The following is a 24,506-nucleotide window of genomic DNA, read 5'->3' as shown; positions in this document are numbered from 1 at the left end:
TATTAATGCCAAATCATGATAATAGCTTTTAAAAGTGTGAGCTTGTATCTGTTAGGAATTGAACTGAGATTACCAACTGGTTTACATATGATTAGCTTTTGGTCACTGTTGACCTGAGTTGGATTTGAATAAATTATTTATTGGTTACAGGCTCTGAAATCAGGAACTACTCCTTGTTCTTCCCTATTTTAATTTTTAATACTATATGGCATTCATTTGTGGGCTATGTATGCATCTATTAACTATACACAGTTTGTAAGAAAAAATAGATTGTAGTTGTAAGTTAGGCCTTGTCATATGAAGGATTTCATGAAGTAGGATAAATTGTATAAGAAATAGTGCTTGGCTAGACATATTATAGAATGAACAGAATTGTATATTTTTATATATGCTTTGCATGGTAAATGTGACATACTTTCCTATTTCTAGATGGAAAAGTTACAGAAAACAGTTTATCAACTAGAAGAACAGCTACACAATGAAATGCAATTGAAGGATGAAATGGAACAAAAATGCAGGTGAGGTTGAGAACATATTAGTGCAGAATCTACAACATCTAAAATATCTGTACAACTAAATACTAAGTACTAGCAAGAGGATTTTAGCCCACAATATTTTAAAATATGCAACTCCAAAACAGCATGACAGTCTTCAGCTGTATTTCAGATTGCTTTCTTGAAAGTATCACAAGATACTACTTTCTTCCCTAGCAATTAAATTAGATATTGGCTTTCGCAATTACATAAAAAAATGACTTTTGGTAGTGTCAAATAAAATAAAATAAATTTATATATTGTTACCTATCATTTTAAAGGTCTAATGTGTTACTTATTGTGGCTTCCCCTAAAAGAGTTTCACATTTCCCTTAAAATTGGATGTGTATTTGTTCAACACATGCTCAGTGACAATTGGAAAACAACTCTGGCAATAATTTAGTGTTTGATCTTAGTTTCCATTTTTCAGAAGTTCTTACTGATTCCAAAGAGGTAACCTACCTAACTTGGACTGACATTTATGTAGTCCATTGAAGTGTTCTGTGACCTATAGATTTTCACCTTCAGTTTCTTCCTCACTACTGATCACGTGGCTACATATGATTATTCCTGAGATATTTTCAACCTGTGATTACCAACTGTTATACCAATCTGCTTATGTATTTGTGCTTGAGAGGAGAACAACAATTTGCTAATGTCCCTCTCATACAGCTCACCACAGACAGCAGCCAGCCAGTATTTCTCCGACTCTAGAAAGTGGTGGACAAGCATCCTTCCTTGTAGACTTTGGTCTGCCAGGATTGAACAGGCTGTCCTGACCTCCTGTGGTGATAGCATTTACTCTCTCCCTCAGTTGAGTGTCTGATATGTCAGGACAGGAGTTAGGTGAAGGCTGGTGCCTTAGCCCTCCTCCTGACAGCAGGAGAGTTCCTGTAGGGAGAGTGCAGTAGAGTAAAGGAGCCTTGGGCTTAGCCCTGTTGATCTGTTTCTCTGCCTCTCTTATCTCTTTTGTCGTCCTCTCCTCTGCTTGATCCCCTGCCTCGGTGTTTCTTTGCTGTTCTGCTTTACTTGGTCTTCAGCGTGGAGAATGAAGTTTAGAAAAAAGAAAAACCTCCGCGCCGGCAGAGTTTGCTGCAGCAATTGCACACAGAGTAGGGGCAGAGATAGAGGATTGCGTTGGGCTGCTTTGAGTGCCAGGACCAAGTGCTGCTATTTTTGAGCCAGCCGGAGTGCAGTGGCAGGACAGCCATGCAGCAGGTGCCATTTTGGTGGTGCAGTAATACTGCTGAGCCACACGCAAGGGAGAGATGGCATTGGGAGAGTGGCACAGGAAAAAGCTGCGCATCTGCTCCGCCTGTCATATGAAGGTGATTAGCCCCAGGAGATCGCTAAGCATTTACCAGAAATGCATGGAGACTCAAGGGGATGTTTCTGCAGGGGAATTTGTCCCTGCAGGGACTTCAGGAGGTCCAGATTCTCAGGCGGGAAGTGTGACCACAGCTCCTCCCAGGGGAGGTGAGGAGTCTTCCCTGCTGCCTTTCCTGCCAATTCCCACGAGGGTGAGCTCGGGTGGAATTTTTTTAAAGGAATGCAGGCTTTTTGTAAAGGGCAGGAAGGGCTCCAGGTAGAATCTTGAATTCCCACATCAGCAGTTTTCCTCCTTGAGATGGTAAAAGCAGTCAAAGGAGGATTCGTTCTCCTACAGAGGGGAAAAGCAGAGGACGACTCAGTGTGCTGGGGGAGAAGGTGAGGATGTGGATCCTTCAAGAGACTCCTGAGGAGAGTTGGAATGCTCGATGGGGGATCCCGACAAGGCATTTTTGGAGGGGGGGGGGTGAAGATTCCCTCAGATGCAGAGCCGCACAGGACGATGCCTCTGCTTTTTCACAGAGACGAGATGTCTGGTTTGATTTTTTAGACCCTGAAGGCCCTTGGTTGTGAGGAGGCCTTGCCTGCAGTGGCTCAGGATCTGAAGAAGAATCCTGTGATGGTTTTTCCCTCTGCACGAGGCTGTTCAGGAATTGATCAATTTGGAATGGAGCTCTCCTGAGGTTAATTTTAAAGGGGGTCACTTGTTAACGGGTTTGTACCCTATGGATCCTAAAGCTAAGGAGCAACTCCGGTTTCCAAAGGTGAATGCATTGGTCTGTGCGGTGACAAACTATCATTTCAGTGGAAGGAGGTGCAGCATAAAAAGATGCCAAGGATCGAAAGATTGAGGTGATTTTGAAACAGGCCTTTGAGTCAGTGGCCATGAATCTTCAAATCTCCACATGCTGTTATATAGTGGCTAGAGCCAGATTACAGTTAGCCCAGGAAGTTCAGGAGGCATTGGGCAAGAATGGCCCATACATGGAGCCGGGAGCTGCTGTTATGGTTTCAGACCATGCACACTGGTAATCCTGTCCATGGGCTCTGACCTGGGGGGGGGGGAGGGGCTAATCTCATATAAACATAAAATTACTGGGATTATATCTGGGGGCATGAACCCAGGGGCTTTTCCCCTACACAAATGACCACACACAATTACTGGGATTATACCTGGGGATTTGAACCCAGGAGCTTATCCCCAACATAAAGAGCCACACACTAAATTTGATTCAGTACGGTTCCAGGTAAAATAAGTTTATTTGAGCAGTAGGAGGATAGAACAAATAAAATCAGATCAAATAGAAGAAGTAATATAGATAATAATGATTGCTACACAGATATAAAACCTCTCCCCCTCCCCTCTCTCTCGCTGTCTCCCCTTATACACTACAAATGTTTGTGAAAAACAAGTGTTCCCTCCCTCTTGAGTTCTTACCAGTTTTCAGAAACAGCTTTGCAGCCTTCATTCTCTCTCTCAGGTTTTAGTATAAGTTAATTGCTAGTTTTCTCATCATAGACTTAGTGAAATAACTAAATAAACATTCTTACCTGTTCGTAAACATTTCACAGTGCAAGACAGTACACAGGAGTTCAGACGTTGGCCTGTGGCCTTCAAACTACTCTGTGTCTGGGTGAAAACTCTGAATCCATACGGCCTAACATATATATATATATATATATCCTCAGCGAAAAGTAACAAAAAATGACTCCAACAGCTGCGTTCTTGGCAGATGTAGGATATGACTCGAAGACTCCTCTGGCTGCAGAACTGGACTGCTGAAATATTTTCAAAGTCCAGTCTCACTAAGTTGCCTTTTAAAGGGTGCTGTTTGGGGAGGCGTTAGAGAAGATGGTGGATTGATGGGAAGACTCCAAATTTCCTTGGTTACCCAAGAACAGGAAATCTACTCCCCAGTTTTTTTCAGCAAAGGGGTGATTTTGGAGCATGCAGCATTTTCACTCTTCCAGAGGTTTGAGTAATCAGAGGTCCTACTCCTTTACCAGGTCTCAGTCCTTTCAGGCAAAGAAGCCAGGTAAAGATAGTATCTCCGGCTCCAGAGCTCCTTGATCCTCCCAATGAAGTTGTGGGGGTCCATCCTCTGGTTCCGGAGATAGGCGGCTGCTTGTCTCAATTTTATCGGAGGTGGGCCTACATCACTTCCAGTGAGTCTTGGAAGTGGTGTGCGATAGGTACAGCTTGGAACTTATCCGTCCTCTCTCAGATGCTTTTATGGTTTCCCCTTGTTATTCCACGGAAAAGCAGACAGTGGTTCAGGCCACGGTACAGAGGTTGCTTGCTCTGAAGGCCATGATGCCTGTTCCAAAGGAATCAGGAAGGCACAGGCCATTATTCCATTTACTTCGTGGTTCCCAAGAAAGAGTCGAGCCCTTTGGGTTACCCATTTTTGAATGGAAACCTTAAGGTCAGTTTTCATAGCGGTACAGAGGGGAGAGTTTCTTACTTCTCTGGACTTCTTGGAAATATATCTACATATTCCATTTCACATTACTTGTGCTTTGCGGTTTTAGCCCACCATTACCATTTTCAGGCATTGCCTTTTGGCTTCATCACGGTGCCCAGGACCTTTTCAAAGGTGATGGTGGTGATGCTGCGACTCTTCACAAGGAAGGAGTTCTGCTTCCATCCGTATTGGGATAACTGGCTAATCTGAGGCAAGTCAGGTGCGGAGTCGGGTGGTGTTGAGAAGGGTAGTTCAGTTGCTTCAGCACCTGGGATGGGTAGTGAATTTGGCCAAGAGCAACCAGCAGGCATCTCAGGTTCTGGAGTATCTGGGTATCCATTTTGATATGACTCATGGCAAGGTGTTTCTTTCAGAATCCCTCATTCAGAAGATCTAGGGGCAAATCCGAGCCCTGAGATCAGTGGTCTTCCCTGTTGGTATAGTCATAAGAACATAAGAACATGTCATACTGGGTCAGACCAAGGGTCCATCAAGCCCAGCATCCTGTTTCCAACAGTGGCCAATCCAGGCCATAAGAACCTGGCAAGTACCCAAAAATTAAGTCTATTCCATGTTACCATTGTTAGTAATAGCAGTGGCTATTTTCTAAGTCAACTCAATTAATAGCAGGTAATGGACTTCTCCTCCAAGAACTTATCCAATCCTTTTTTTAAACACAGCTATACTAACTGCACTAACCACATCCTCTGGCAACAAATTCCAGAGTTTAATCGTGCGTTGAGTGAAAAAGAACTTTCTCCGATTAGTTTTAAATGTGCCACATGCTAACTTCATGGAATGCCCCCTAGTCTTTCTGTTATCTGAAAGAGTAAATAACCGATTCACATCTACCCGTTCTAGACTTCTCATGATTTTTAAACACCTCTATCATATCCCCCCTCAGCCGTCTCTTCTCCAAGCTGAAAAATCCTAACCTCTTTAGTCTTTCCTCATAGGAGAGCTGTTCCATTCCCCTTATCATTTTGGTAGTCCTTCTCTGTACCTTCTCCATCGCAATTATATCTTTTTTGAGATTCGGCGACCAGAATTGTACACAGTATTCAAGGTGCGGTCTCATCATGGAGCGATACAGAGGCATTATGACATTTTCCGTTTTATTCACCATTACCTTTCTAATAATTCCCAACATTCTGTTTGCTTTTTTGACTGCCGCAGCACACTGAACCGACGATTTCAATGTGTTTTCCACTATGACGCCTAGATCTCTTTCTTGGGTTGTAGTACCTAATATGGAACCTAACATTGTGTAATTATAGCATGGGTTATTTTTCCCTATATGTCCTTGCACTTATCCACATTAAATTTCATCTGCCATTTGGATGCCCAATTTTCCAGTCTCAGAAGGTCTTCCTGCAATTTATCACAATCTGCTTGTGATTTAACTACTCTGAACAATTTTGTATCATCTGCAAATTTGATTATCTCACTCATCGTATTTCTTTCCAGATCATTTATAAATACATTGAAAAGTAAGGGTCCCAATACAGATCCCTGAGGCACTCCAGTGCCCACTCCCTTCCACTGAGAAAATTGTCCATTTAATCCTACTCTCTGTTTCCTGTCTATTAGCCAGTTTGTAATCCACGAAAGGACATCGTCACCTATCCCATGACTTTTTACTTTTCCTAGAAGCCTCTCATGAGGAACTTTGTCAAATGCCTTCTGAAAATCCAAGTACACTACATCCACCAGTTCACCTTTATCCACATGCTTATTAACTCCTTCAAAAAAGTGAAGCAGATTTGTGAGGCAAAACTTGCCTTGGGTAAAGCCAGGCTGACTTTGTTCCATTAAACCATGTCTTTCTATATGTTCTGTGATTTTGATGTTTAGAACACTTTCCACTATTTTTCCTGGCACTGAAGTCAGGCTAACCGGTCTGTAGTTTCCCGGATCTCCCCTGGAGCCCTTTTTAAATATTGGGGTTACATTAGCTATCCTCCAGTCTTCAGGTACAGATGCTGGGATCAGTGGCTGCGACGATAGAGGTGATTCCTTGGGCATGTGCGCAAATGCGTTCTCTGCAGAGGTCCCTTCTGGCCTGCTGGAATCGTCAGACTCAGGAGAACAATGTGCTGTGACTTGCTACCAGAAGTGACGATAATTGGTGGTTACCCCAGGGCCATCTGGAGAAAGGAATGGAGTTGGAGACTCCCGATTTGTTTGTGCTCACCTCAGATACGAGTCTACAGGGTTGGGTAGCTCACTGTCAGGAGCAAGTAGCACAGAGAAAGTGAGCTCCCAAAGAGGCATCTTGGTCCATCAATTGGCTGGAAGCCCGAGCAGTTTGGCTAGCATTATTGCAGTTCGAGGCCTGGTTGGTAGGAAGAGCAATGAAAGTAATGTCGGACAACGCAGCATAAATCATCAAGGGGGACTCAGAGTCGGCAAGTCTTTCAAGAAATGGATTTCCTTCTTCCGTGGGCAGAACAGCATTTACTGGCATTGTCGGATTCTCATATAGCAGGGGCCAACAACGTGTGTGTTGTTGACCCCTGCTATCATGAGTTGGATCCCAGCCATCATGAGTTGGATCCAGGAGAATGGGAATTGGTTCACAAAGTGTTTTGACATTGTGGAGCGATAGGGTTGGCCCTTTCTGGATCTGATGGCGAGTCGCAAGAGCATGAAAGTGGATCACTTTTACAGTCAGATCCAGGATGTTCTAGTACTCGGAGTGGATGTGTTGGTTCAGTCTTGGCCTCGGGGCAAGTTGCTCTGCATTTCCGCCATGGCCCATGGTCAGTTGGTTAATACAGAAGATAGTTCAACATCCAGGCTTGGTGGCCCTAGATTGGCCGCGCAGGCCGTGGTATGCGGATCTCTGACATCTACTGACAGAAGATCCATGGCAGCTCCCGCTGCTCAGGGGGTTTCTGTGGCAAGGTCCAGTATTTCACAACAATCTAGATTGGTTTTGTCTTATGGTTTGGCCCTTGAGAAGGCTTGGCTGTTGACCCGGGGGTATTCAGGTCCAGTGGTGGAAACTCTCTTGCATGCGAGAAAGTTTTCCACCACTTTGGTCTATATCCAGGTCTGGCAAGTCTTTCAGAATTGGTGTCAGAGCCACTCTTTTCTTCCTGTTTCAGTGTCTATTCCTTCTAACTTGAAGGTTTTGCAGGAAGGTTGGAGTAAAGGTTTGGCCTTGTACATGCTCAAGGTGCAGGTGGCTGCCATAGTGTGTTATTGGGTACGCATTCAGGGTGGCCCCTTTTTTCACAACCAGATGGGTCTACATTGCTGAGGGGTGTGAAGCACCTTAGACCCATCTTGCATTTCCCAGTGCCTTTGTGGGATCTGAATCTGGTTCTTTCCTTTTTGTCAGGTCCGACCTTTTGTCCTATGCAGGGTATTTTCTTGCAGTTGTTGACCCTGAAAACGGTGCTTCTAGTCGGTATTTGTTTGACGAAGCAGATTTTGGAATTGCAAGCCTTGTCATGTAGCGAACCCTTTTTGGTTATCACGCCGGATAGTGTCCAATTAAGGACTGTATCTGCCTTTCTTCCGAAGGTGGTTTCAGATTTCCATTTGAATCAGTCAGTTTTTCTACCATCCTTGAATAAGGATTTGGATGGACAGAAATTCAGGAAATTGCGGCCTTTGGATGTGCAGTAGCATTTATTGCGTTATCTGGAGGTTACCAATGTCTTTTGTAAGACGGATCAGCTCTTCCTTCAACATTAAGTGAAGAAGGGGTTGGTGGCTCAGTGGTGTTAGGATTTGTAGGTATGTGGACCCTGGGCCGAGGTGAGAGATGGTACCGCCCACAGGGAGGAGCCCTGTGAGCCTCACCGACGGGAGGTGAGGTCTCAGAGGACGTCAGACAGAGCTGTAGAATAGAGTCTTTGTTAGAGAAATAGAAAGGCACCGCCCGTGAAGCGGGCAGCACAGGAGAAAGTCATAGAGTCTGTGCAGTGGAGTATACCCAAGGGGAATACCTTTGTAGTGAAGATACGGCAATGGTCCGCAGAGAGGGGTACACCGATGAGCCTCCTCAGTAGAGATGATACGGTAGTGGTCCGTGGAGCAGGACACACCAGTGAGGGGTCTTCAGAAGAGATGGTACGGTAGTGGTCCATAGAGCGGAGGTACTCACAGTAGCGAAGGTTCCAGGAGAAGCCCCGGGAAAGGCCCTCCGAGGAGCGGATAGCCAGAAACGAGAAAGGGACACCAAGGACCGGGTACCCAGAGCGTCTTACGCCAAAGGAGCAGGAACTGGAACTGGAAGTCCGTAGTGAGCGAAGCGGATTCAGCAATGAGGGAACTCGTTGCCAAGTTTAGGTAGGCAGGGCCAGCCGGCTTAAGTATCCTGGAAGGATGACATCATCTGGAGGGGACGCCCCCGAGGTTCCCGCCATAACGTGCTTAAGACTGGCCCGTGCACGCACGCCTAGGAGATTCCAAGGGCAAGATGGCAGTCGGCAGCGTCTGTGGCATCCAGGGAGGCCCGAGAACGGTAAGCAGGCCGGTGATAGCTGGAGGAGGCCGCAAGTCTTCCCAACGGAGTCAAAGCTGCAAAGAAGGAGGTGAGCAACAGCGGTCGCAACCAACTGCAACCGACAGGCGTAACAAGTGGATTAAGGAGGTGGTGACAGCAGCATATGCAGATGCCAAGAAACCTCTTCCGAAGCAGATTAGAGCGCATTCAACCCAGGCACAGGCTGTTTACTGCATGGAATTGCGTTTGCTTTCTCTGGTAGAGATCTGTAGAGTGGCAACATGGTCTTCCTTGCATACATTTGTCAGATACTATTGGTTAGATCTGGCTGCGGGGGAGGATTCGTCCTTTACTAGAGCAGGGCTGCTTGGGCCTCAGGCAGCCTCCCGCCCTTCTGGAGAATAGCTTTGGCACATTCCACTGATGTGGACTGACTTGCCCAGATGAAGAGGAAGGTAAAATTACTTCCTACCTGATAATGTCCTTTCCTTGAAGTAGGACAAGCCAGTCCACCTTCCCGCCCTGGGCTGCCTTGAGGCGTGTCGACAATCTTCAGGTATGTGAGATCCCTGTTAAGGAACATATTGTATGGCAAGGATCTCTGATGTGCATAGAATGGCGCCATACCTGGTAAGTGAGTTTTGTTCTGCGATATTCGTTGTACAGTTTTCCTATGTGACTATTGGCGGAGTTGAGTGTTCCGTTATGTTTAAAAAAAAAAAAAAAAAAAAAGTTGAATTGTTATATAATGGAAGAAAGTTCTGTTTTGAATAATGATTATTGGAGGACGCAATAACATTTAGATCCACAGTTGACTTTTGAAGAAAAAATACTGTCTGGCTGATGTTTGTGGTGTGCTATATAAAAGTGATGTCAGTGAGTCATTGTTCTCCATTTTCACTAGCTGGTTGGTGTGCACAATCCACTGGTGTGGACTGGCTTGCCCTACTTCAAGGAAAGGAAATTATCAGAAGAAGTAATTTCCTTGGTCTGAAAGGGTTAAATTACTTCAGTTGTCTTTGTATGTGTCACAGTTTCATATTGTTTTCTAGTAATAAATACCTCATTAAATCAAGGTTGGTTTTTCTTGCTCATGCTCTATTTATGATTTGAAATATTTATTTATTTATTTATTTTATTTGGCATTTTTATATACCGACAACCGTTTGCACATCGCATCGGTTTACAATTAACTTAGAACTAAAGGCAAAGGCCTTTACATGGAACAGTAACTATAGTTAACAGCGAAAACAAGAAGCAATAACCGAATGAGGAAAACTAGTTTACAAACATTTACAAAAAATAATCAGAGAACATAAAACATAAAAATATCTTTTTATGCTCAGCTTTTGCTTCTTGTCATACTATTCTTCTCCTTCTCCTTTTAGCTGGACACATTAATCCAAATCCTTGTCTTCCAAGGCAGTTGTCACCCAATCTGAGTATTTTCCAACAATAAGCAGGTTGAATTAGCCATTACGTGTGGAATGATATCATCTGGCTGCACCAAACAGACTCGTCTCTCCAAGCTAGTAGAGATTTTTTTTTTTTAAACTCTTTATTTAACAAGGCAGGGAAACATTATACAGGTACATTACAACATAGACAATATACAATATCAGCAAGTTATAACCCAATATCTCAACATTTATTAATACTCAGACCACATGGAACGCCAATTCCAATATGAAGATTGTTACCTCAGATATCACTCTGTTCTCTAAGGGGCGGATTTTAAAAGGAGCGCGAATAGCCTACTTTTGTTTGCGCTCCAGGCGCAAACAAAAGTACGCTACGCGCGGAGCCGCGCGTATCTGCTAAAAACCTGGATCGGCGCGCGCAAGGCTATGGATTTTGTATAGCCGGCGCGCGCCGAGCCGCGCAGCCTACCCCCGTTCCCTCCAAGGCTGCTCCGAAATCGGAGCGGCCTTGGAGGGAATCCTCTAACGCCCTCCCCTTACCTTCCCCTCCCTTCCTCTACCTAACCCACCCGCCCGGCCCTGTCTACACCTCCCCCTTACCTTTCTCCGGGGAATCCCCGCGCGCGAGCGGGCCTCCTGCGCACCGGGCAGCGACCTGGGGGCGGGTACGGAGGGCGCGGCCACGCCCCCGGACCGCCCCGGGCCGTAGCCACGCCCCCGTACCCGCCCCCAAAACGCTGCCGACGCCCCCGAAACGCCGCGACGACCGGACACGCCCCCGACACGCCCCCTCGGAGAACCCCGGGACTTACGCGAGTCCCGGGGCTCTGCGCGCGCCGGTAGGCCTATGTAAAATAGGCTTCCCGGCGCGCAGGGCCCTGCTCGCCTAAATCCACCCGGTTTTGGGCGGATTTAGGCGAGCAGGGCTCTTAAAATCCGCCCCACAGAGAATAAGTCAATTTTTCCAAAGTGCAATGTAAATAATGTTAGCCTCCCAACATTCAAGTGTAGGTTCTTGTTTCAAGCTAGTAGAGCTTTGAGCTTTACTGACCATGTGGAGGACTTTCTGTATGAGCCGCCTCAGTGATTGTTTTTGTCTGAGCAAAGCATGGCCATGTACTCAGTCTCTACTCATATTTTTCCTCTATTCTTCAACTTTTGATATTTCTACCTCAATATATTCTTTATTTATTGTCCTGCAGCCTCTGTAGCATCACACAGTAGTACTTTACAGTGCTACTGAAAAAAAAAGAAACAAGATAATTTATTTCCAGAGGCCTCCTCAACATGTTGGGCCAGAAGAAAACACCTACAGTAAATGGCTTTAAAAATTGCATCTGTGGCAAGGTAATGTCCCTCTCTGATGGCCATGAGTTCTGCTTTCTATTCCTTGGACCAAAACATGACCAGGCAAATTACTATGCCTATGGTCGGATATTCCCAATTTTCCAGGATGATTCAAATTGAGGATCTGTGTAAATCTCTTCAAAATCGCAGTAGATCCTTCTCCTACAGTGTAGTGTTCTCTGCCTCACCAGGTAAACAGTTGAGCAGGAGCTTCTCAAAGACTCTTTCATTGGCTCAGGCTGAAGCCATGGAGTCGAGTAGTGTAAGACACACATCAGTCATTAGCCCTTTTGGAACCTGGGTCGAAGAAACATAAGAGCTCTAAACGCAATGCATCAGTATAGACGCCACTGAAGTGGCCATCATTGGTGCAAGGTGCCATTGGCAAGCCCGAGACATGAAGCATCAAAGTATTCAACCTATTATGCATTGATGCACTTGATGCATGGCACCCCGATGCTTTCGATGAATGCTGCATAAGTGTACTTAGCGCATGCCACACTGGTGCACTCAATGCACACTGCACCAGTATACTTGACACATAAGGCACCTATGCTTACACCGCCTGTGGCCAGCACTTCATTGATGTATTTTGAAGCCTCCATGCACAGGCTGTATAACATATCTGTTCCTTTGATTCATAATTCCATGATTCACAGTGCAAGAACACAAGATGCAATTCAGGTGCAGTCGCTTGCATCGATTCATCATGCTCGATCTGCACAGACTTCCTTGACGTGACTCGCTAAAGAACCGTCAAAGCCATGTTCTTCCAAAGCATCCAAGAATTCCACTCCATCAAAGCTATCGATGTATCAGGCCCACCATCCATCCCATCAAGTTGCTTTACCAACACAACTCTGTACAATCCATCTTAGGTCAGTGGCAGAAGGAATCATGTTGCCACTGCCCCCACACAAAGCAAGAGCCCTCACTCTGACAAAGATGCTAATGGAGGGTCTTCATTTGGAAACACCAGATCTGGTAAATTCCATAGTTCCATTCTTTTCTAATAGATCACTTATTCAGATGCAGAAACTTATCATAGTTTCAGAAGATTATGTTCGATCACCGACACTAGGTCAACAGACACATTAGTCCAGATTGCAGGTTTGGTGAGAAATGTCTTTGCCTCTCTGACTAAGATGGAAGGAATGATCCAGCCTCTCCTCTCCACCATTACTGCAGTGCTTCCTCAAATTGGAGTCCCAAATCTCACCTATCAGCCTGAACAGAACATCCGAGCCCATAATTCAGGGTTCTTCATTACACTGTCTGAGAGCAGAGTCCAGTTGATCAGAGGTGATTTACCAGGATGTATCTCAAAGGCAACCAGTAAAACCTCCTGATTTACCCTCTAGGAGTCCTGGATATGTGAACAAAAGATTCAGAAGAAGACTCTACAAGTATATCTTCTGACCTGCTTCCAGATCCTCCTGACCACACTGCTTCCCCAGAGGACCTCACTTATTTGTAGAAAAGATGGGAATGATGCTTGGTATCCTTGTCCACAAAGACAGAGTCCTGCTCAAAATTAATGAGTATACTTCAAATTCTAGACATGCCGTCAGAACCGGTGGCCCTTCCAGTTCCCAACATCCTCAGCATATTGTAGATGATAATGTGGAAAACTCCTAATAGAGGCTTTCCTAGGGCAAGGAAACTTGACCTTAAATACAGGGACTCTGTGCCATCCAGCTACCACATCCAGTGGTCGAGTCTGCTATGAATAAAGCAAAAAAGACCAGAAGTCACTCAAACTCACCTCCATGGAAGGATCATAGACTATTTAAAAGTTAAAGCAAGAAAGTCTTTCAAAGCTCCATGCTATCCACTCACATCACTATCCATAAATTTTATTTGGTGCAATATATTCAGAACTGCATTCAGCAGCTAAAGCCTTTTCTGCAGTTTGCAGAAGGTGGTGCTTATTATACCCAACTGCTTTTTTGTACAAAAGAGGGCATCCATAACCTTCTAAGGTTTATGTAAGAGTCACTTGACGCTGTTTCATGTACCTCCTCAGTCTCAGGACTTGACGTATGGCATGGTTTAGAGTGAGCAGCATTCTTGAAGATGTTGGCCGCCAGTAGGAACTTTGATAGAAGTTTGCCGTGATTGGGCTCCATCCTGATGATGTCACCCATATATGAGGACTAACATCCTTCTGTCCTGTGAGAACACCTGTTACAGGTAAGCAACATTTGCTTTATCATTTCTCTTATGCACCATGCTCAGTAGACTGTGCTGGTGGTGTTGGGCTGCTACACGCCTCCTGTAGGTTTCGTTTCCTTCTACCTCAAACCCATTCCTTTTCTTCATTTGAGACCCACTCCATCCATCTTTTCATTCCTCTTTCACTCTGTCATGTCCCAGATAAGTCCTCCTCCTTCTTCCTTGCTGACTTTGATTCCTTTGTCCTGGAGCCATCTTCCCATTCCCTTATTCTTGGGGACTTCAACTTCCATGTTGATGACCCTTCTTCCTCTCTTGCCTTAACCTCCTCATTCTACCTCAAACTGTGCTCTACGGCTACCACTCACCAGCATTACCACAGCTTTTACCTAGACCTTTCTTCCAACTACATTCTCTCAGGCTTCTCCACTTTCATTCTTCCCTTCTCTGTTTATCCTCTGATAACTTTCATGCTTAACCCCCATAATCTCATCCAGTCACCACTAGTACTTTTACGAATGTTCAGGCTTTTTATCCCTACATCATCTGTAGTACTGTCTCATTTCTTTCCTTTACAATGTTAGGGTTTGTTGATGAGGCAGTTTCTTCTTATAATACTGTATTTATTGTCTTCTATTTTGGAGAGCTATGTTTCATTCCTTTCCCGTTCTGTAAGGCATGCCAACTCCAACCTTGGCTTGCTTCCAAAGTTCACTTCCTGCGTTTCTGCACTCGCTCTGCAGAGTGTCTGGCTGAATTCCCATTCCCATGCTTACTTAATATATTTCAAATTCAAGCTCACTTTCTTCCAGTCTACTGTGCCAAGCAAGATTATTATATCTATTACTCCTGGGGGAATTCTGCGCACAAAAACTGAAAATTCTGCAAAATTCTGCAAACTTTATACTGGTCAAAATAACACAATTTACATGACAGTCTTTAAGTAATTTCATTTTAAACTATTACAGAAAAAAGTTATTACTTAAAGTTGCAGAATTTTAAATATTTTGAGCAGAATTTCCCTAGAAATTCACTGTAAGAGTGTCCCTTCCACATACACACATCCCCTCATGCAGGGCCCTCTCTCTTGCATACACACCCACACAAGCTTCCTTTCTCTTTCACAAATACATCCTCACACAGGCTACCTATGTCTCTCTCTCATGCAGCCCTTCACACAGGCTCTGTCTCACACGTACACAATCCCTTCACATAGGTCTGCACCCTCACATACACATGAGCTCCCAATCTCTCACACACATACACACTCCTTCACAATCTCCTCATATAGGCTCCCTCTCTCTGAAACCCACACTCAAGCATCCCCCCACCCTCTTTTACCTCCCATGCTCTCTTTAACACCCTCCTGCTCTCTGTCACCCTCCCCTCATATAGGCTCCCTCTCTGAAACCCACACTCAAGCATCCCCCCCAGTCCCCTTCTTACCAACCAAGCTTTCTCTCATCCTCCCCCACACCCCCTCTCCTCATATAGGCTCCCTCTCTGAAACCCACACTCAAGCATCCCGCCCACTCCCCCTCTTACCAACCAAGCTGTCTCTCACCCTCCCCCACACCCCCCTCTCCTCTCTCACACATACACACATTTTCTCTCGCCGGCATCCCCCTCCCCTCATACAGGCTCCCTCTCTCCTAAACCCACACTCAAGCATCCTTCCCATGCTCTCTCTCACACCCTCCTGCTCTCTCACCCTCCCCATCCCACCCCCTTACCAACCATGCTCTCTGTCACCCTCCCCTCTCTCACACACACACATTCTCTCTCACTGGTATCCTTCCCCCCCATGCTTTCTCTCACCCTCCCCTCCCCGAAGCACATTCTCTCTCACCGTCATGCCGCGGGACGCGCTCCATTCGCGGCGAAGATGAAGGCCCGGCGTGCCATTCACGGCAAAAATGGAAGTCCCCGTGTGCCGTGAACTGCGCCCCGGGCCTTCATCTTCGCTGCGATTGGAGCGCGTCCCGCTGCACATGGGGGGCCTTCTCTTTTCGCCATTAACGGCGTGCCGGGCCTTCATCTTCGCCGCGAATGGAGCACGTCCCCATTCGCAGCGAAGATGAAGGCCCGGTGCGCAGTTCACGGTGAAAAGGGAAGGCCCCCGTGTGCCGCGAATGGTGCGCCGGGCCTTCATTTTCACCGCGAACGGGGACGTGCTCTGTTCGCGGCATGCCGGGGTCTCCTCTGCTATTTTCTGCGCATAATTTGGCAATTCTGTGCAGAGGGAGAATTCTGCGGAAAGTCTGAATTCCGCAGTTGCGCAGAATTCCCCCAAGAGTAATCTACCTGATAAACACCCTTGCCTCCAACTCCTTCTATCTCTCTTCCACACTTACCTTCCTCCTCAAATTTCTTCTGCCTCCCATCCCTCTTTCACTTCCTGCCCAAATTATGGCTGAGTTCTTCCATGAAAAGATTGACAAGATTAATAGTAAATTCTCTACCAGAATACTGCCTTCACCCCCACTACATACACTTCCCCTTCCTTTGGCCCTACCACATATTCATCATTTCCATTATCACAGAGGAGGAAACTGACCATTTTCTTTCCTCCTCCTCCAAACTCACTACTTGTCCTCTAATCCCATTCCCGCCCAGCTCCTCAGTTCTATCTCCCCTGCAGTTGTCCCCACCATCTGTCACTTGATTACTAGCCACTGTGACTGTTTCTTCTTTCTTCAGATATCCTATGATCAAACCAGCCTTCAAAAAAATCTTTACTGGACCCTACCTTCTCTGCTAACTTCTTATCAACCCTTCTTATCTCTGCTATCATCTTATCAACCCTCCTCCTTTTCACAGCCAAACTACTTGAACATGCTGTTCACTATTGCTGTCTTGACTTTCATCTCAAACTGTTCTGTATCTGTACAAAGCTGCCTTTCACCCAGGGCATTCCACAACCACTCTTCTTGCCAAAATCTCCAATGATCTCTTCATGGCTAAGGCCAAGGGTTTTACTCGATCCTCAATCTCCTTGACCTATCCACTGCTTTTGAGACCAATGATCATCTGGTCTTTGATACACTTATTATATTGGATTTTGGGACACTGCACTGTCCTGGTTTTCTTACTTCCCACTGCAGGAGTGGAAAACTTTCTGGTCAGTTTTCTCAGCAGAAATATGTTGGATCCCAAAGAGTTGGAACCCAACCAAGAAGCTTTTCAGAAGATAGTGGATCTGGGGAGATTACCTTACATGAATCTGATGGCAACTTGCAAGAATTCCCAGGCCATCAGGTTCTTCAGTCGGCAGAAAGAGTGTGGCTCCAGTAGAATTAATGTCCTGATTCGGCCATGGCCAAAGAATGAGCTTTTTTATGTGTTTCCTTCCCTTAGTAGATAGGACCTTGAGATGGATAAAAGATCATCAGTTACTGTTCATACTAGTGGCTCCAGATTGGCCAAGAAGATTAAAAGGATATAATCAAAGCTGGGATACACAAAGGGAATAAAGCAAGCCTGAGGCTTCAGATAAGCAGTAAACAAGCAACAGTGAGAGTGAGAGCAGTTAGGAATTGTTCCAGTTAAAGGACAAGACTTTCTAAAGAAATTGAAAACTGTAAATGTTAGCTATATCTCCAGTGAAACTGTGTAGAAGAACTCTAAGCAACTAACCTGGCCACAGCCACACTCTCAGGAATTTAGCAAGTTAATTTATTTCAAAGAACTAAAGCTATTTCAGAAGAGATGGTGAAGACAAGAACTGTAATAGAATTCAAAAAGCCATGGGATAAACACAGAAGATCCTTAGTAGCTAAAAGAAATGAAGAAATATGCTAACTTATGTTAACTTTAGGTGTCTATGATTTAGCAAATAAACCTTCTAACCAGAAGGGATAGTGACCAATCATACAAGGCACTACCAACTTGATTAGGTCTTCATTGCCTTATGAATAATCAATAATCACCTAACTATAAATGTTCAGTTTTTTATAATTTTGTAATGCAAATAAAAGTGTGACTTATCTTTATGTAGATCAACATCTGTAATGCCCACTGGATATTAATCAATCCTGTACCATATATACTTGTGTATAAATCGGTCTCATGTATAAGTCGAGGGTATTTTTGGGCCCCAAAACCAAGATATATCTGTCACCTGTGGATAAGTTGAGGATAAGTGTTCATTGTCAACAAGTTAATTGCCAAGAGTGCTGAAAATAGTTCCTGATATCAAATAGCTTATGTAGACCAGGTACACCAGTAGGCCTGAGAAATAATTATAGACTTAATTAGAATCCAGTATATTTGAGTTATTTCTTTTCTCACTGATTTTTAATGAAGAGCTAGTATAACATGTCATCTTTTGCTATAATCTTTAGATAAGCAATGTTTTAGATAAGCAATAATCATTACAAGATGGCTGCCCTCCCTGTTCAATCCTTTCTTTCCTCCCTCCCTCATAGCTGCCCTCCTTGTCAATCCTTCCTTCCCTCCCTCCTTCCCTCATGTTTGCCCTCCTTGTTCAATACTTTCCTCCCCCCTCCCATTTCTTCCTTCCCTGTTAAATCCTTCCTTCCCCCCCCCCATGGCTGTCCTCCCTCTCTCCCCCTCCATGACTGCCTTCCCTGTTCAGTCCTTCCCTACCCAGCCAATGGCTCCAGAAGCCCCTGACACATGGTAAGTGCAAAGGGCCACTGGCGCCATTTTAATTACTGGCAGCCGACGGCCTGGGAGCAGGAGATTGCTCCCGGGCCCCTGCTGGACCACTGGGGGTTTTGGGGAGTTGGGAGGATAGGGGCTAAGTAATACGCATGTATAAGTCGAGCCAGCGTTTTTGTGCCTTTTTTCTGGCATAAATTTCTCGACTTATACACAAGTATATACAGTAACTCTGACACAGGTCCGTGTTTCATAATCTGCATCAGGAAACTGTGATGCCTTCTTGACAAGTTAATTCTCAAGTCGCTCAATAGTGGTGTTTAACCCCATTTTCATAAGTTTTTTCAGCTCTAAATTAAGAAACAAACATAGCATAGTCATATTAAAAATTATCAATTCAAAATTAAAATAATACACAGAGGAATTCAAATCCTAGAGCTGTGCTAAATTCATATTGGCAGTGACACTGTTGTTTTGGCATTTCATCTAAATCAAATGATTTTTCTCCTGGCATTTTCTGAGGAAGTATGTTGTGTCAAAGATAGTTCACTCCTTTTCTTGGATGTGCTTTGTGTCGTCCTTATATATTTATTTATTTATATTTTTTCAAATGTAACAACATATGTTTATAAAGAAACATTGGTACATCATAAATTCCTGCTGAACAATTCTGATGTCTTCAAATACATAACTCATATATCTTACACATTTTGTTTTATGTTGTCATCCCATTTCCCCCCTCCATTTCCCTCCCTCCCTTACAGTCCATTGCTCTTGCAGGATGAGTTGTACCGAGTATGGATGAATGCTCCTGTTTGTTCCGCCAAGTTGTAGATCTATTCCATTGGTTCATATATTTTTAATCTGTTGTCGTCTTAGGGCTGTCAACTTGCTAAAGTACCATACTTTAGTCAGTCTATTAAGTACCCTGGCTTAAGAAGGAACTTCCATCTGCTTCCCGGAACATGCAATCTCAGCTCAAGCTGCCAATATAACCTGTTGCATCAAATATATATTCTGCTCAAACATTTCATGGGGTTAGATGTTTAAAAGAAAAATTGCTGGAACAGTGGGTACATGTTCATTCGTTATTTCCAGTATGAGCCTGATTACCATGTCCCAATACCCCCGAATAGCCTCACATTCCCACCATATATGCAGGAAAGTCCCCTTCTCCCCACACTCCCTCCAACAAGTATCTACACAAGTTGAGTAATATCTATTCAATTTCTCTGGAGTAAGATACCAACGGTATAACATTTTGTAATTTTGTTCCATTAATGAAGCTGAAACTGAACATTTCTTGGCCGTTGTAAAACAAGATAGCCACTCTTGAGAATTCAGCTTTATGTTCAAATCTTTCTCCCATTGGAGAATGTGAGATGGCGGGTTCTCCAAGTCTTTATTTAAGATATTATAAATCTTGGAGATTGCTCTTTTAATTTTCCCCGCAGGGTCGCAATAACCCTCAAATAATGATTTACCCTTGTTTAAGTCAATTCTCACAGCTGCTTGAGACAAATAGTGACATAGTTGTATATAAAAGAAGTTATCAGTCAGTGGTATCTGAAATTCCTCAACTATCTCGGTAAACTGCTTGAGTTTTCCCCCTATTCCACACCATGTTCAAAACAAGTACAGCCCTTAAGAGCCCATCGGTTCGCTATGAATTTCCGGGCTACAATCTTATTAAACAATATGGGAGATTTCATAAATAAGGCTGTGTCTCCCACAATCTCCCGCTTCCAACGATCCCAAATTTGTAAGGTAAGAGCAACAGTGGGAACTTTAGTTTCTGGCTGTCTTCTAAGCTTATGTGGAAGCCACACCCAAGAATGCGGCCTCATTCCCGCTAACAGGTCCCTTTCTAATTGCACCCACTATTTGCTGCCACCTAATAAGTGCCAATCAAGAATTGAGCACAGTTGCGCCGCTACAAAATATCTTAACAGAGACGGGCTCCCAGACCCCCCTTACCCTTGGGAAGACACATGACCTGTGGCGTAGCCACGGGTGGGCCTGGGTGGGCAGCTGCCCACCCAATTTAGACCCAGGCCCACCCAACTGACACCAGAACTGCAAGGCTGTCGCGGGATCCCATCCCCGGAACAGTGAAGAGGAGAACCCATGCTTGGCACGCCATCACGGCACACGTGGGGAAGCGGTCCTACAACCATATGGCCGACCGATCTTCCTGTTTGCGGGAGGGGGGGGGGGGAGCGGAAGCGCTGTGCACAGCTTCCACTTCCTCCCCCCAAAGCAGGAAGATCAGCTGGCCTCTCCTACTGCCACTGGCCTCCTGCTATCTTCGGGCCGTATGGCCGACCGATCTTCCTGTTTGGGGGGGGGGAGGAGAGCGGAAGCGCCGCGCACAGTTTCCGCTTCCTCCCCCCAGAGCAGGAAGATCAGCTGGCCTCTCCTGCTGCCACTGGCCTGCGTACAGCCGATCGATCTTCCTGTTGGGGGGGGGGAGAAGAGCGGAAGCGCGTGCACAGCTTCCGCTCCCCCCCCCCAGCAGGAAGATCGGTCGGCTGTATGCAGGAGGCCAGTGGCAGCAGGAGAGGCCAGCTGATCTTCCTGCTCTGGGGGGAGGAAGCGGAAACTGTGCACAGGCTTGAATGTGTATGTGAGGATGAGAATGGGAGCCTTGTGTGTGTGTGGGTGAAAATCGGACCCTGGGTGCGTATGGGAGTGAGAATGGAGTCTTGAATGTGTGTGGGTGAGGATGGAAGCTTGAATATGTGGGTGAGGTTGGAAGCTTGAATGTGTGTATATATGGGTGAGGATGGAAGCTTGAATGTGTGTATATATGGGTGAGAATGGGAGCCTGGGTTTGTGTGTGTGGGTGAGAATGGAAGCTTGAATATGTGGGTGAGGATGGAAGCTTGAATGTGTATATATATGGGTGAGAATGGGAGCCTGGGTTTGTGTGTGTGGGTGAGAATGGAAGCTTGAATATGTGGGTAAGAATGGGTGCTTGAAAGTGTGTATGTGTGGGTGAGAATGGGACCTTAAATGTGTGTATGTGTGGGTGAGAATGGGAGAATGGGTTTGTGTGTGTGGATGAGAATGGGTGCCTGGATGTGCGTCTGTGTGTGCATAAGAATATAAGCCTGGGGAGGGGTGAGAAAGTGAGAAGCTTGTATGTGTGTCTGCAGAGAATGTGAGCTGGGGGGGGGGGGGAGAGCATATGAGAGTGAGAGCCTGAGTGTGTGAGGGAGTCTGTGAGAGAAAGCATTTATGTATATATGTGTGTGTGTGTGGAAGGGAAGAAGACAGTAGTAGAAAAGACACTGAAGAGGAATTAGGAAATGAGCGACAAGGGAAAAAATGGGAAAGAGAGACCAGGACCAACTGATTAGAAAAAATACAAAGATCAGACAACAAAGGTTAAAAAAAAAAATATATAGAGAGAGAGAGAGAGAGAGATGTTAGCAATTTAAATATCAATCACACAATATTGGCTCTTATACCATATGTATTCCGGGTACCCCAGTTGTAAACAATACTTCAAAATGTCTGTACACCTGGTCTTCTCTTAACGCTTATTAGTTGTGGGACCTCTCCTCCCAGGGTCATGGTATTTTTACCAGACTCTATCTCATGGTTCTGGGTCCATTTTACTTTATATTTTTTTGGTATTTGTCATTTTTCACCAATCACCATTTTTTTGAATTAAATCTTTTTTTCTTTTTTTCAAAGCCAATGAACATAGTCACTTTTCAAAAGTCACTGAACTCAACATCAAAAGTACTTATCTGCACAACCCAACACGATCGCGTTTCGGACCACATCCCTTGAGGTCCTGCTTCAGGGGACAAAGATTTTCATCATTTAGATTTTCATCATTTTTCTGTGACAAAATAACCAACAAGAAGAGTTCAATAGCTGCATTCAGTCATGTACATTCTTATATCCGAGATCCCGGCGTTGGATTCCAACCCTGGGAGGAGAGGTCCCACAAATATATGTTAGCTTGCTCTTAATAAGCGTTAAGAGAAGACCAGGTGTACCGACATTTTGAAGCAATTTAAATATGTCATCTTTGGGAATGTGCATTCTTATATTTTTGTATTTTGCTCTTTCTTAAGTATTCCACTGTTCAGACATTTTAGTTTCTCAGGCTTTCTATTTTGGCTTTATCTACATGTTTCTGTTTCTAATTTATAGTCTCTTATTTCTATATTAGGTAAGGGTCGGTCTCAGTTTTGCCTTTGTGACAGAAATGAGTATTTCTAGCATATAGTTTCTCTGTAGTAGTAGTCCAGCCTGTTCTGTTATTCCCGTAGGTGATGTATTAATGTTCTAGGGCCTGGTGTAGTATTTGCATTGCTGCTTTTTCATAAGGTTGCTGTTTGAATCCTGAGAGTCAGTGTGTGCTGTGATTGTTTGGCAAGGTTCCAGATGCCTCTTTCTTTGCAAGAGTTTGTTACTTCACAAAATAGCAGTGGAGGGTTATTTTTTGCTGAGATTACACCAGAATTTGAATTTTTTTTTTCATGTTACTTGTAATGTGAATTGCCCTAGCTTTGCGCTGCACCTGTTCTGATGATTAATTATATTTTATTGTATTTATGAAGATTTCTGGGTTTCTGCAAAGATGGTTCATGAAAGAATACATTAATTTTTGTTTTATTATATGATTGGATTTGATTGTTTTCTATACTTGAAATAATTGAAGTAAATTATTTTAAAGTTTCGTACATGACACATAATGGCTGTTGCAAACTACTTAGAAAGCCATTCTAGGGTGCAGTATATGGCATTATTTATCAGTAAGAAAACAACTAGTAGACCTGCATGCCTTGTGCCCACCTCTGTTAACCTTGTGCCCACCCAAAAAATCAATTCTGGCTACGCCACTGCACATGACTTCACCGCTTACCCGAGGGGAGCGACGTTTCCATATAAAACGAAACAAGTCCTTTTGCCATGCTTGTAGATCATAGGCGGTAACCTGGATTGGTAAAGTTTGAAATAGGTAGCTCAATCTAGGAAGAACATTCATTTTTATTGTTGAGATTTGTTGTGTCTGTCGGTTCCCGACGCCCTCTCTCCGCCCTCCATACCTCTTTGGCGACTTCCTCTTCAACCGCGGGAAGATTGGCTGCCGCAGCGTCCTTCTGCTGAAGTCCTCCGGCGTCCCCGGACCGGCTAGACGCTGCAACCCGCCATGTTTCCTGGAGGCCTAGGGGTGTGTGCGCGGCGTGGCCCCAGGTAAATACCAGTGATGGCGTGAACCTCAGGGGTGTCCCCCTGAGATGACGTCACCCGTGACGGATATATAAGGTCTTAGAATTTGCTAACACATCGGGCTAGCAAGGAATGGAACGGACTCGCTTCGGATTCCAAGCTACTCTGCCTCCTCGGACTTACCAGGGGTACCTGCTCCTCGGTGGCCTTGTTCTCGCCTTTGTTTTTCAGGTGACAGTTTGGAACCGGTACTCGCTCCTCGAGGGCCCTTGTTCCCAGACTTGCTCTGTATTCTCTTCTGCCTGGAAGTCATCACTGCCAACTACATCAGTGAGTTACCATCGCTCTCTCAGAGCTTTCCCTGGAACCAGGTACTCGCTCCTCAAGGTCCTATTCTTTTCAGCTCCTGCGCTTCTATGAGACCATTGTGTGAGTGTTCTATCAAGGTTCCTTACCTGAACTCTGCATACCCTGCCTACTCACTATATTCAGTTTCTCAACAGCTCAGCCATTCAGGGATCGCTGTTCTAGTACCTGAGGGACTACGGCCCTGCCGGGCACTCCAGCTCACTACTGCCACCTCTGGTGGTTCCTTATATGGTTTAATATAAGATCTAATGTGTGTCTGTCTCCAAACTCTGAGCCTGACCGGTGGTCCCTCTCGGGATCTTTCCCCGGGGGCGTGGTCATCTGCCACCGGCCCAAGGATCCACCCACAAATATCCCTATCTGTTTGCTAACTCCCTAACAGATTGCTAACTCCTAACAGATTGAACAGATTGCTAACTCCATGGATCCGGCACAACTTAATGCCTTGTAGGCCATACCGGGCCTGGCCCAGCGCATTTTGGAGCAGCAAGAAGCATTGGAGAAACTTACTTAAGAGTTTCATCAGCTACACACACAGAAGGTTCAAGGCACTGCCTCCAACCAAGAAGATCAATTACAGGAGGTAACTTTA

The 24,506-nt window shown here is 45.0% G+C and overlaps 1 protein-coding gene across 1 annotated transcript in view; it reads left to right on the top strand.

Moving 5' to 3' along the window:
• Nucleotides 1-24,506, top strand: part of ROCK1 (Rho associated coiled-coil containing protein kinase 1) — a 491,909-nt gene that overhangs the window by 278,541 nt on the left and 188,862 nt on the right. The window contains 1 exon segment of the mRNA XM_029591102.1: nt 430-518. Within this exon segment, the coding sequence (XP_029446962.1) occupies nt 430-518 (89 nt within the window).

This window comes from Rhinatrema bivittatum, chromosome 2, assembly GCF_901001135.1.
Source record: "Rhinatrema bivittatum chromosome 2, aRhiBiv1.1, whole genome shotgun sequence".
NCBI classification, from domain to species: domain Eukaryota; kingdom Metazoa; phylum Chordata; class Amphibia; order Gymnophiona; family Rhinatrematidae; genus Rhinatrema; species Rhinatrema bivittatum.
The sequence above is the reverse complement of the archived record's forward strand: the minus strand, read 5'-3'. Positions and strand labels throughout refer to the sequence as shown.